At 41.9% G+C, this 14,661-nt stretch overlaps 1 protein-coding gene across 2 annotated transcripts in view; it reads right to left on the bottom strand.

Annotated features, from left to right (window-relative positions):
* Positions 1-14,423, bottom strand: part of LOC133130480 (neuronal PAS domain-containing protein 3) — a 314,893-nt gene extending 300,470 nt beyond the window's left edge. Inside the window, exon 1 of one of the 2 annotated variants that reach the window (XM_061245099.1) lies at positions 14,165-14,423. In XM_061245099.1, the coding sequence (XP_061101083.1) occupies positions 14,165-14,319 (155 nt within the window). In that variant the 5' untranslated portion in view covers positions 14,320-14,423. Of the gene's footprint in view, positions 1-11,451; positions 11,879-14,164 lie in introns of those variants that run through there. The other variant, XM_061245107.1, reaches the window with a different exon arrangement.
* Between the last annotated feature and the right edge of the window lie 238 nt (positions 14,424-14,661).

Raw genomic sequence — 14,661 nt, 5'->3', positions numbered from 1 at the left:
GGGATTTTTTTCCCCCAATTCAGCCATTCAACTCGCAGGCAACAATGCAATTTGACTTTGGGTAATGTGCGCATAAAAAACCCAGAGAACAGCTGGCAAAGGGGCTACTTTAGCACAGAGTGGGAATCGACACAGCCCATGGAAACGTTTAATCAGCCCCTCCATTTTTTATTATCTCTACCTGTCTACATATGTCTCGCAATCTCCCAGGTTTAATATTTGCAGCTTCTGAATCAGATGTGTATGCGTTTAGATCACATGCCACCTCCTAGCACCCCCCCCCCCCCCCCCCCCGCGCCCCCCTTCCCAACTCCCTCTCAAGAGTTAACAAGCCGAAGGAGGAAGTCCCAGCCCTCCTGGGGTAAAAGCTGGTTGGTGGATCGGAAGGACCAGGAATTTGCCGACGTCAGTGCTTATCATCCCCGTAGGCAAATTGATATTAACGCCGTTCCGTTGAAAATCTGAAAATCTGACATTGGCGAACCACAGGAAACAAAAAAGTATTGACAATTTCACGATGCAGACAACTTTGAACCAACTGTTTTTTTTTTTGTACCTTTTACTTTTTGTTTCCTGTTTCGCTTGTGTTGTTCTTATTTTTTTTTAAATCTCGGAACAACCTCCCCCCACCTTTTGTTTTTATTATTTCATTCTCAAGTGTCGGCAGATCAGACCCGTAAGTATTTCATTACGGGTTTATCTGTCCTGAGGCCTGCAAGGCACTAACAATTAACCCTCCCTTCACAGTGATTGATATAGGCTTTGCTTTCAATTTGTTCCACTACACAGATCATGAAATTCTGAATGCGCCCATCCTTATTGACCTACACTTTCAGACACAGGGCTACAATGAGATGAAAGCAATTATTAAAAGGGAAGCGAGCAGCACAGCCATGAAACAAAAAAAAACCCTTTTCTATGACCTTCTAGAAAAATCTCAACTGTTTCAAGTTCACTCGAAAAGAAAAGTTGTCTTCCGCATGGCGTAATTGAAAGTTCTAACTTTTCGCTTTTCCCGCTTCACGCTGTTTTAAACCTCGTCGAATAACCGACACGGCGCAAAAACCTGATGGTGAGAAGTGATGGTTGCCGTGGGGAATTTTGATTATTTAAGGCAATGTAAATAACTGGATCCATAAAAATTCCATGCAAACAAGCAAGGTCTCGTATCGACACGGTGAGAAAAGGTGGCAGCCGAAAGGACGCCCGTCTTGACACCTGATTGAATTTTTAAGGGGGGGAGAAAAAAAATCCAGTCAAATCACATCTGCATACCAAACTCCCTTGTGTCACTCTGCCAATGATGTATGACCTTTTCCCTTCCATTAATCTTCCGTACAGATCGCTCTTTTAAAAATCACTTTTTTTAATACCCACAATCCCCACAACCTTTCATGCCAAAGTAAAACCTAACCTAGCACATCCTGGGATTGCTGAAAACGGCTTCTGAGTGGCTGCTGAACGCTCTCAATCATTTCAGCACAGCGAGCATGCCCTTCATTCCTACCTCTACAGAACAAGATGTGACAAAAATAAAATTCAAAGTTCTGAATTATTATGCATTCGTCCAGATGCCTTGGAGAGTGTTCCAGAACCATGGGGCACTGGTACCTAATTAGCAGAGGTGGCCATTTGCTTATTTTATCAACAGATGTCCTTACGGAATAGTAATTTGAACAGATCGCAGTTTACGTTTTTACATTTTCGTACAAGCTAAACACATTAAATGAGTGCGCGACAGTGATGCTACGCCTGAAGAGTCAAACGTGTTGACTTTTGGTCATGAGCCCAGCTTGAAACGCAGAGCAACCAAATAGGATTTGCATTCCGCCCATTTTCTCTTGTGCAAGGATGGAAATACGATCCTCCACACAACACCCAGCTTCAGGTTTGTGCAGGAAGGCTGCTGCACCCACTATAAGATCTCTGAAGCCCATCACTACAGTCTGCTAGGACCCACCCTATAGCTCAGAGATACCCGCATAAGCACTTTAGAGTTCTGCTTTTGGCTGTGGCTGAACGGGAGAGCCCTTGAGTTGGTAGCGTTGCTTAGACACTGACTGATGGCCAACGGTCCCTGCAGTATCAACACTTCACCGTCAGAAGGCCAAAAGGCCAATAAGATAGTCGCAGCCTGCTCTCGAGACGGACGCTCTGAGCATTGGTTACATCTCTGGTTAATCATGTGGTCAGTCAGCACAAATATCGCTTGCATAAGTCTTAAAGCTGATAGAATTTCTTGTGACAAATACCTGCACTGTACATAAATGCCTGTTCAAACAGTATGCATTGGCACTAGCAGAAAGAAAGGCATTTTTGCATTCAGTTTTTGCCGGAATGGCAAATTTGTAATCTTACCTTTGGGCACTTGTAGAGTTTAAATATTCACAGTGGGAAGTCTTTAGTAAGGGCAATAGCAAACTTTCTACTGGAAAAACATTTAACGATTCTTGCAAGCTTAGTAGAACATACACTCAGTAAGCACTTTATTACATATTTATTAGACTTATTTTTTTAGACTTATTGGTCTTCTGCTGTAGCCTATCCACTTACGTGCGAACACACGTTGTGTGTTCAGAGATGCTCTTCGTCATTCCACTGTTGTAGTGTGTGGTTATTTGTGTTACTGTCACCTTCCTGTCAGCTTTGACCAGTCTGGCCCTTCTCTTCTGAGCTCTCTCATTAACAACATGTTTTTGCCTGCAGAACTGCTGCTAACTGGATGTTTTTTTGTTTTTCACACCATTCTCTGCAAACTCTGGAGACTGTTGTGCGTGAAATACTCAAACCACCCTGTCTGGCACCAACAATCATTCCATAGTCAAAGTCACTTAGATCACATCTCTTCTCCATTCTGACATTTGGTCTAAAAACAGCTGAACCTCTTGATCATGCTTGTATGGATTTAGTTGCTGCCACATGATTGGCTGATTAAACACTTGCATTAACATGCTGGTGTACAGGTCTACCAAATAAAGTGGTCACTGAATGAACATTTCATCAGATTCTGAGTACACAAAGATAACATTTTATACAGCCGGCAAACCGAGAGCAGATATTTCAACAAAAATTAGGTTCAACTTTCTTTCGCTACCCTTTATCTGTCCACTACTTTGTTAAAGAAATGTGATCCCTGAGTTTTCCTTGAGTGGTTAGGCTGGAAACCTATTGAGTGGTCAAAGGTTCTGAGGAAGGAAATGCGAAATGGAAACACAAACAAGAACCCTGCCTATTTCTGGTGGTTCTAGTTCCGCCTGAGTCAGAAGCAGATAATGGAGAAACGTACGAGAAATGTACGAGTTCATTTGAACCATTTGAACCATGTCGCCGTGCGAGAAAAATTACTACAGCCAAAAACTAGTGATGCTAAAAAATTACTAAAATTATTTAAGGATTATCATTTTTACGTATAAATTATACAAGGAATGAACAATTCAAGCCAATTCAATATGAAATGCAGCACAACATCATTGCTAACTAACCTCCATTGCACCACAAAAGATGTGCCATATAGCATATATAAGCACAGCAATATATTTTATAGCCCAATTTATAGCCCAACATCCAACTGCTGTCTCGTGAACACCGAGAACTCATATTATAATTACCAAATTATGTATATAAATGTATTGAAAATTCTGATTCTGCAGTAACTTAAAAAGGACCACCAGACTGTGGGGCAAAAGGAAGTACTTACAAGTAAATCAGCAGTTTCATACAAACAATTAAAAGTAATTAAGTAATTAATTCATCTGAACTAAATCAAGCACCATGCCGCATTGCAAATAACCAATCAACATGAATCGCTGGCTGATTAAACAGGATGTCCACCATAATGCAGTAGTTGCTTCGTGGGACCTGTATGCGAAGCAGCTTATGCATTAACTTTAACTTTAAAGGTAAAAGACAGACCAAGACGACAGTTTGAGGTTCATTAAAGTACGTTGTCATACAAAATAAATGTCAAATTATCACTAGTAAAAGACGAAAGTGAGAAAATGTTTAAGAACAGTAACTGAATAGAATAAATCAATGTCATATTCCCTGGCAATGTACATACTTTGCCATGAAACAGTTTGGGGAAGGCAAACTGTTGGCCTTCGTTTTTGGACTTCCTGAATAAAGCCCAAGCGGATATTGGGCACAGCTCAATTCATGACTCAACCTGTGGCCTGCGCAGGGGACTCGCAGCAGTAAAACCAAAACACCCGCAAGCTTTTTTTTCGGTTCATTTTTTTCATATAATAATCCTTCCTAAAACGTGGCGCTGCATATCCCTGACTCTTCCCCGGTACGCACTTGACCGCTGGGTTGCTGCTGCAGCTGCCGACTCCACACAGACAGCCCTCTCCTAGACCTGAGGGGAAGTCAATCAGGGCTCTGTAGGAAAGCTCCGTTTGCCATTGTCTGTCGACTCTGTCGGCTGCTTTCGGTAGAGACATCTGGTAAAGGTCACACTTTCCTTTGTGAGGAGCACTCCCCCCACATTCTCCCCAGCACCCGTCACCCCCCCCCCACCGAAACAAACATCGCCACCCCACCCCACCCCCCACCCCCCCGCCCGCGCTGGAAAAAAAGAGGATGCCGGCCAGGCGTACGTTATGAATAAGTGAGGAACGAATGTGCGCAGATACAGCACTGACAAGATAATCCATGCAAATTTATCTCAGACAAATTTGGTTGGATTAACAAATTACATTTGCGCAGAGCAACAGAAATGTGGGGGGTGGAGGGGGGAGGGGGGTGGAGGTTGTGATTATATCACTGAAAATAGTCTTCAGATGGAATTCTGGCATAGGTAAGTCTGCAAATGACAAACAAAAAGTCCACAGACTTTGCAACTACTGTATACATTTTTACAGTAAGAGCAGTACTTCCTCTCCCCCTTTATTACCTCATTTAAATGGGGTACAATGCTCTCCCTATCTTGTAGACTAATGTTCTAAATAAACATTATGTATTGACATTAGGGATGCAAAGGGGAGAAATATCATTTATTTCCCCCCAAAACTCTGAGACGAGACAATATAAGTGATATGACTGGGTGCATTTCATAGTTTTTAAAGGTTACGTTAAAAAACTGACATGGTATGGAGGCAAGCTGATGCAACAGTGCTCAAAAATCATTTTTTCTTGAAGTGTTTATTTTTCTGCATGCTTTTAAATATAGTGAGTATTGTGTTTATATTTCTGAATGCATTGGTGACAGTGTTCCTTCCATCAATAAAGTTAACAGCAGGAAATTATTCATCAACAGAAACTGGAATCTATTTTGACAACAATTCCAAAAGAACCTGAGCCTCTAACAATTCCTTCAAAAAAACAAAGATACTGAATACATTTTTTTAATTATGCCATTATTATCAGAAATTAGAACATCATTATCAAGAACAAAAAAGTTAATTCACGATTCCTTACAAGAGAGTCAGTACCTGCACAAATAACATAGCATTAAGTGTATTAAGTATTCTAAATACTAACAGGAAGTTGGCCCATCCTACATACTGTGATATACATGCCTTTAAAGAAAAATACTTCATTATGGTCTGCCAGATTCGCACAGATTAGTCCAACTTCAATTTTGGCTTGTGTTACAGAAAAATGTGATTTGTTCATAAGTAGCTCTGTCTTCCCATTGAGAAGAAAAGTCTCTAGAGAATATATGGCTGCAGTATGTTGGCCAGAGCACAGGTTCCTACAGTATTCTTTTAAAGCAGCCTGCATTCCCGTCAGCATGGGAAACACACAGCACAATACAGCCCTAAATAAAGCCCAGAACAGGAGGCTTCTTTAGATGACATCATGCTCAGAGAATGCTTTATAATACATAATTAGAGAGCTGAGAGTGCTTTGCTTTGGGGGGGGGTGGGGGGCTGGGGGTTCTCTATTCCCGGTTGCATGACATTCCGTTAAGAGAATGACAGCCGGGGTACCTTTGCATATTGACCCCGCAATCCTTTAATTTGACGGTCCATACATGAGTCATCTGGAGGTGGCTACTGAGCCACCTTCAATCCGGTTTAATTTTTACCCGCCCGTACCGACTAAATGTCAGCTGAACGGACGACCCCCACCTCCCACCCTGTGTCATTTTAAGGGGCCGCTAGGTTATTGTAGCCGTTTGTAGTTCTTAGCAGGGCCACTCGTTTATTGTAGCCGTTTGTAGTTCTTAGGAGGGCCGCTCATTTATTGTAGCCATTTGTAGTTCTTAGCAGGGCCACTCAGTTATTGTAGCCGTTTGTAGTTCTTAGCAGGGCCACTCGGTTATTGTAGCCATTTGTAGTTCTTAGTGGTAGCCGTTTGTAGGTCTTAGCAGGGCCAAACGGTTATTGTAGCCGTTTGGTTTTCTAAGCAGGGTCATTCGGTTATTGTTGCTATATGTAGTTCTAAGTCATAGCCCTTTGTAGTTCTTTAGCAGGGCTGCTCGATTATTGTCGCAGTTTGTTGTTCTTAGCAGAGCCGCTAGTTTTTTTGTAGCCGTATGTAGTTCTTAGCAGGGCCGCTCGGTTATTGTAGCCATTTGTAGTTCTTAGTCGTAGCTGTTTGTAGTTCTCAACAGGGCCAATTGGTTATTGTAGCCGTTCTGGCCGTTCTGAGCAGAGCAAAGACTGCTACGTCTCAGTACGAACCGGCCAGCATCTGAGGCCTGCCAACAGGAACAAGCTGTCCTACCTGGGACTTAAATGCTGATGGACAGCAGCAAATCCTGGCTGGGGAGGACAGACGGAGGGTGAACAGGGTGAAGGAACATTGGAGCGGGAGGGGATTGGAGAGGCAAGGGGAGACGGGGTACAGAGGTACAAAGAGTCACACCGGGGAGGAGGGGGTGATAATAGACGGTTAAGGTAGGAAGCAGCAGAAGCTAGAGGCAGAGAAAATGGAGTAGATACACTAAAAAAGATCAAGGGGGGGTGGAGGGCATACCTTTACTGGGAGAAGGAGAAGAGAGAGCGATGCACCTAACTAAAGCAGCAGATGGGAATCAGCAGGAAGAACATCTGTCTTTTGTACGAGACATTAAACGAAGGTTTTGTTTCCTCTGTGGACATTAAAAGATCCTATGCCTTCTTCTGGAGAGTAAAAATAGGCATTCGGACGCCCGCCGCCCTTCCCCCGTGCTTTTTCTGACGCCGTAAACCTCAAAGCGTGCGACAGACCTAAAACCTAAACCATGGACGTCCGGTCAGATCAATCGGGAACTGGCGTACGCAAACAATCCACACACGGGTTCTACAGAGCAGGGCCTTTCTGTCTGACTGTGCTAGTGGATGAGCATCTGAACAAACAAATGCTAAAGCTCAAACCCTAAAGGAGCTCAAGGACAGACTCCAGGAAAGCTGCATGGTCAGCAGGGCTGCGGCCATTTCCTGCTTTTCCGGGGTGGCAGGGGCATTGCACAAACCAAAAGGAATGAGCATGGCCACAAACGCATTCTCCATTATATATACGATACATTATAGTTTATACAGTATATATACATACACTGCGCATACATACACAACACACAGACATAGAGATTAATTTTAAAAGGGCACTCTCTAAATTCAGGTGTTGCCAGAGGCAAACAGACAGTCACTTACTAAAGCCAGAGTTACTAAAGGCATAACTGACAAATGCACTAATGTGACTCATGCGATTTTCCTGTATTCATCTTGATCGTCGTGATTGGCTCGTCTCCTCCACGAGTTACGCGAACGATTTTGCGGTTCGACGGAAGAGACCGCAAGACCACATTCCGGCGGCACGCGGGTACTTCCGCACAAGCATCCGTCTGGTCGTCGTCGTCGGAAGCCGCGAACGGCAGCCGTGTCAGAACGGAAAACACGCGTGCAGCCGAACACACAGACGCGTGCGGATGCGTAGCGTGTGTTTGTGTGTGTGTATGTGCGTGAGGGGGAGGGGGGGGCTTCCTCTGTTTGATGGAGTAGTGCGGCCATTATGAAGCCTGCAATAAAACACAACAACTTAAACATCTCCGGAGATAAGCCGGGCTTTAATGCGGCACGCCCGATGGCTGCGCTATTATCTTTGCGGGATGCATCTCCTTTATGTCTCGCTCCCTACGCTGACCTTCACAATAACACGCCGGAGTGGCGGAATGGGCCGCTGTAATCACCAAACCACTTACATTCCAGCACTGCCATACATGGGCCATACAAAAAACACACACGCACGCACGCGCACGCACGCAAAAAAAAACCCATCGGAAATCCAACTAATTGGAGTAAATACATGAATTATTTAATAGCCGATAAGCCCCAATTGATAGGTAGCGCCGTGTGTCCTCTAAATCGCGTTTAAACATAATACGGCGTATCTCGCGTTCCATCACTCTGGAAATGACAAAGCAAGGCTGTGCTGTGGAGGGGATATCTTTTTAATAAGACCTATTATAAAGGTTGGCCGTACAACTATAAGATCTAATATCCTTTCCCGTAGCTCCCTGATACCATGCATTACTGTTCTTGCTGACGGTCTGTTGCCTTGGAAATATTTCATTATTTCTGTTTTTTCCTCCACATTCGTAGACCCTTGGCCTCCTGATATGAAGGCCACTCTGTTTCATATTTTTCGATTACCATTTTAGCCATCTCTGAAATACTTATAGAAACGGAGAGCATTTAGACAATGAACAGGACCATTAATCTCTTCTGTTCCATTCCTGTACTGCAATACAATCTGTTCTGCACAAACTGCACAGGCAAAACCTTGCCACACTTTCATACTTTGGGGAAAAAATATACACAGAAAACACTACAGAAGCTTTGCTACTGAAAACAAAACGGAATTCAGTACATTTGTGGCGTAATTCAACATTGGCAAAATTGACACAATGTTTTAAGCAATTCAGACAAACAGGCTATGCATGTATCAAATATTATAGGTATGATACCTTGAGATTACTAATCACTTTCATGTCAACAAGTCTTGTAATATTCAGATATATAGTCTTTCCACAAAGGGTCTTTAACCAATTGCAACCACGGCATCAAATCACGACATGCCCACAGTTGGTTTTGCAAAACATGGTTTTAAGTATCATGCAGCCATAATGTACTGGCAGGGGAAAAAGCGATGTTCACTGCCTGTACACTTCAGCACTAAAATCACAGGTTCAAATGTGAAACATAGACATTATGTCCTCCTCTGTAGCTGCATTACTGCAAGGAAAAGATGTAATATCAGAAAATACAATTTAAGCTGCGGCTGCAACAAGCACTCCACAACCTCCGCCCCCCCCCCCCCCCCCCCATCCGAAGGTTAAAGTGCAGCTTTAAAGAAAAGCGTGCTTACGCAGAATCATGTTTTATACTGACACGCACGCAACCCCGGCAGACCGACGTATAGCTCATTCTTAATGCCGTTCTATAAATCCTCCAAACTAATAAAAAAAGGAAATGGGACTGTTTAGCACTTTTGTTTGCCCTGAGGGAAGAAAACAATTCCTGAAACGCGAAAGCCAACTTTGCGGCAACTGTACGTCCGTGTGAACCCGGGCCAGATCCATCCCTCTCCCTCCTATTCTTCCTCCCGCTCAGTGACTTCCAGCAGACCCACATTAGTCAGACACAACCTCTAGGACAGGAGCAGCCGCGCCTGCAAACACCAAGATGCTATTAAGGGGCATTAAATTAAATATATCCTCTACACCTTCAATCAGAATTTCAGACCAAGTGTTATTTAGTCCAACTCTCGAGCGGAGCAGAATAACAAATCACAGAGTCAGATTTACCTCCTCCGAATGCCAATAGGAGACAGGTGATAAAGAAAGCACTCATGCAAAGGCTATGAAGTTTCCCCCTCGAAATTAATTCCATCTTCAAGATTCCTATCTCTGAGATATACCCAGAATGGCACACAAATATGCTCCTGCCAGAGAGATTACTGAAGACTGACTTAGCATAAACATTCACTGCTGCGGCAATGGTTAGCGGACTGAGTATTAAAAAAAACCTGAAGTAGTGGGCCTTTATTCTGAACAATCCTTTTCCGGATTAATTATGATCCTTTACAATGCCTGTATCTCATAGACAACAAGAATAAGGACACTGCGTTAATAAAACTTGGGTACACAGCAGGTGTTTCCAGAATGTCAGCCGTGCTTCATTTTAAAAAGGTAACGCGGCTATAAAAGGTGGTAATCTCCACATACCCATGCAATTTTCACGATCAGACAAAATAAACTTGAAAATGAGAGCAATTTCTACATTTTCACATAACAGAATTTTCAGTCATGGAAATGGTTTCAAACAGAGCTCACAAGTACACCAACATGAAAAATACAAATAAAAGACGTAGGCCTTTCAATTATGTTCTCATTATTCCAAGGGCATACTACAGCTATTTGTTCCAAAGACAATATCCACACCACACACCCTATGACATTCTTATACACTTCACAGATGTAAGAGACCTTCAAATTAAGTTTAGCACACATAAATTAAGACTGAGACATTACACATAATATAAATGCTATTGTTTTTTTCCAGGTAGCAAAACGCCTCATTATTGTGAGAGAAAGCATCCATGATTCAAACCGTGGACCAATTCAACAGATAATGCCATGATTGCAAAAGGCTTGAAAATGCTAATCATATATTTACTGTAACACATATACACACACTGTGCGGGAGCAAGAGACTCATTCAAACCAGAGCCACTGGCATTTTTCTCTGAATCATTTCACACTACTTGAGATATCAAAAACACATTATGTATGACAAGCATTATAAAGCATACTATAATTATGTTAATGGAAAAACAAATATTTCAAGATGCCAGCTCCTGCCAGCTCAATGGCAAGAAACAACATTACAAGTATTTTCAATAGTAAAATTAAGCAAATAGGCAGTGATAACATCCCATGAACATACACTGGAAGTATAACTGATTACGAATATTAGTGGAAAAAACAACAACGTTACCTTAGGTTTGGCTTCTCGCCCATAACGATATCAGAGTAATCCATGCGCTACACAGAAAGTTCCAAAACAGCTGGTTACAGGTTTTATGCTAATCACCCCCCGAAGCTTCTGAAGTCCCGCTGCAAAGCGGAGAACTACCTAGTATGGCCTAGCTGCACTTGTGAGCTATGCTGAAGTGCACCGCAGAAATAATGTCTATCCGATATAGACAGAAATCGCGGGCCTTCAGCGGCCACTAACACATTTCGTATAAATACAATGCGAAAGTGACTATATTACTGTGCACCTGCATTTAACTGTGCACTAGTCGATACTCCCCGTGTGCCCTCGATTCCGTAATACGGATGTATCCACACGCTATACCTGTTACCCTAGCGTTAAGGTCCCAAATCTCAGCCGCACTCCTACAGACAGGGCAACACGGAAACTTCTGACACTCGAAGTAGTAATCTCTAGCCCAAAAAATGCATAACCGCTACCGTACAGCAACGACGTTTTGTTCGAAAATGAATAATCCGATCTTTACCGTTCTCTTCTTGAAGGGTCTTGTTGAATGCTAGGCTTGGTGGGCGCCATCTTCCTGCTATTATTTTATTTCTTACTTTTTTTCTTCAGATTTATTTTGACATACAGTCGAACGGACCGACAGCGATGCAATCTGCAGACTAGGAGTATTTAAACAAAGCCATAACGGTTTTGCGGTCCAGTCTTGCCTCTGGCTCCATGCATTGACGTTCATGTGCGTGAGGAGAGGAGAAAAATACCCCGAGACCGGGCTCCAAAGGCATGCCAAGAAAAGTGAGAGGAAACCGGGGTACGCTGCACAAATCCGGCTGCTCTTCTAACACAGTGTTCTTCGGTCGAGACAGTGGAAGAATCAAAATCTAAACTGGAGCATCATATCATTGCATTTTCCCGCAGGAGCCCTTCGTCTCCGTTGCTCTGGAAAGCCGTTTTCTGTGTCTGTTTTTCTGTGCATTTTCTAGCTTTTCCTGGCTCGCTGCATGTGAAAAAGGACACATCTTCTCTCCTACCGGCGCAACAACGCCACTCAGTTGTAGTTGGAGACAGTTTTCATTTTCTCCGTATACAGGATACAAGGCAGAAAAGTTCCCTGTTTTTTATAATAAATCACAATGCGCAAATGTAATTGTTTTTTAAAAAGAGTAAAATTTAGTTTTTATATGACAATATGTATCATTTTTAAACGGGCTTGACCAGGTCATTTCTATAAATGAGGGTTCGTAGAAATTCCATGATAGCAAATCTACCAGTCAAAAGCGCAATTGTCTTCACCTTCAAGCCATCGCAAATACATGCATGCACCCAAATAGCTGGAGAGGAAGAGCCAATTCGTGTAAAATGTGGATTTACAGCCCTATTGTTAAACGACGCAAGCATGATGTATATGTATTTTAATACAAAAGAGATTATAGTTATTGGACTTTCTCATTTTTGGTATCAAGTCGTGATATATGTGGCGACAGTAGCTATAAAGAATCGTTGAGAACATCAATCATTTATAAATAAGCAAGAACAAAAATTACAATTACACACAATTGTTATGAGCTAGGCATTGTAGAGGGTTTCAGTTCAATGTCCTAGGAAAAAAAAACTTTTTACATTTTGCAGGTAAAACGCCAAACCATAAATGTCCATCACCTGGTTACTTTATTGCGCACTATAGGTAGGCTATGTTTTTACGATACTGCGTTGTCATTGCATACAGGTAGGTTACACTGTAGCTTTAGCGTATTGTGTGTAAAACAGAAAGGTACTGTTGATCAAACTCAACATTCAATTTATTTCATCGAAGGAACCGTGTGATTGAACAGGGGAGGCGAGGAAAGCTTTTTGTTTATGACCCGTCAAGGTCACAAACCGTTAGGTGTTGACTCAAACATATTCTTTTAATGTAATGAAATTGAAAAATATATTGTTTACTGCCATATAAATATTGTTGATACATTGTATGACTAAAAAGCCAAAAATCAATTTAGAAATACAAATGTATAATTGTTATATGATAATCAAATAATTAGTGTTGAAATTTTGTTTTGAAAATTGCAAATAGGTGTGAGGCAGATGACAAAGGAATATTTTTAAATAACTTGAGTGAAAGCTTTAGCAATGAAATGTCATACTTTTAACATGAACAATAAATTAATAAAAATCTATCTTCTATAACGCACTAATGCGTTTTTATTAGGAAAAACTACCAAGCCATACATGAGTGGCTTCTGTTGTGTTGGTATGCTGCAATGAACAGGTCAAAACAAACTATATATAAAGGCAATGGAGAAAATAAGTTTCATGTAAGACAGTGTTCTGGATAGGCTAATTCTATTCTAGCTGTAATTTACACGCACGTTCTACGCTTGCGATGTAGTTTGTGCAATATGTGCAAGGATCTGGCCTTAAACACAACACTGAACAAACACCTTTTCTGTGAAGTTGAAAGATCCACCTTGTGTGCTTTTGTCGCATGTGAACAGAGACTTGTTAAAAGTTCCATCAAAATATATGTGTTCATATTGCAGTAACAAGATTTTCCCCCATGTTCTGCCCATAGAGCATACCACATTTTGGTTACAATGCATGTACGCAATACAGTACATGGGCATTGATATTTGTCCAACATGTGATTAATGTGTGAAGTGGACATTTATAAACGACCCCTAATTGAAAATATTTCCTTTAGTTTATTGATCATGGCAACTCACATTTAGCGATTAGAGTAGCTTTTAGCAATTATGATTAGGCGAAATCGTCAAAAACTTTGTGCGTCAATCGTAATGTTTCATATAGCCTCAGGTTGCTCATGTTATCTATGTGGAAATAATACCCGTTGTGTTTAATACCACAACTCTTTTTTCTCTGTTTTCTCTAATAAGTAATGATGCTACGTTGGAAAATGTATATTTGACCAATAAAGTAAACATATGCTCGTTCTGACATTTAAGAAATTAGTTGTCTATGACTCCCTGACAGAAATTCATAAAAGAATTAGGGTAAATACTCAATGCTTCATCTATAAATTACGAAAGTGATTTTACGCGTGTTATTCTTTGTCCGTGGTAATTAAGTATAAAAAAACGAATCACATGTATTTTGACATGGTATCGCTACTAACTCTTCAAATATTTGCAATGTGTGCAATTATTGTTGGATACTGTGTCACGTTTGCCAAATAAGCAAATGTCCAAAAAGAAAACTCGTTTTTACAGTAATGTACATACCTTTGTTGATACGAGGTGATCCCCTGGACGTTTTGCGGGTTACCATTTGTGGTGCCGGGGACTCTCCCCACGGCGGGACCCGCTGGCATTCCCCCGGCTCCTCCACCTGCCGCAGCCGTCACCTGAACGCTGAAATCCGGGAAGATCCTGATCATCCCCGCTCAAAGAAACTGAACACGAACTGAGTCTGTGTGGATATTTACAAGAATAACAGCCTTCCCTCCAGCCGAACAAGTCACACCACAATCCCATTAGTGATGGTTACCAGCTCTTCAGCCATTCTACGTCTTGATTTCGGTATAAGCAAAAGGACTAGGCTACTGAAGCTTTAAGGAGGCTGGCAATGACATTGACGCCGGGAGTCTGAAATAATGAATACAGTCAATAGTGTTGCGTCCTCTAAATACCTATGTGCATGGGAGATTCTTCTTCGTTTGCGCCTACGAGTAACCTACAAAATGAACGATAAACTTAGTGCGAAAATGTTTGTGCAAAGT

Source organism: Conger conger, chromosome 1 (genome assembly GCF_963514075.1).
Source record: "Conger conger chromosome 1, fConCon1.1, whole genome shotgun sequence".
Classification (NCBI taxonomy): domain Eukaryota; kingdom Metazoa; phylum Chordata; class Actinopteri; order Anguilliformes; family Congridae; genus Conger; species Conger conger.
This window is presented reverse-complemented; position numbering and strand designations above follow the sequence as displayed.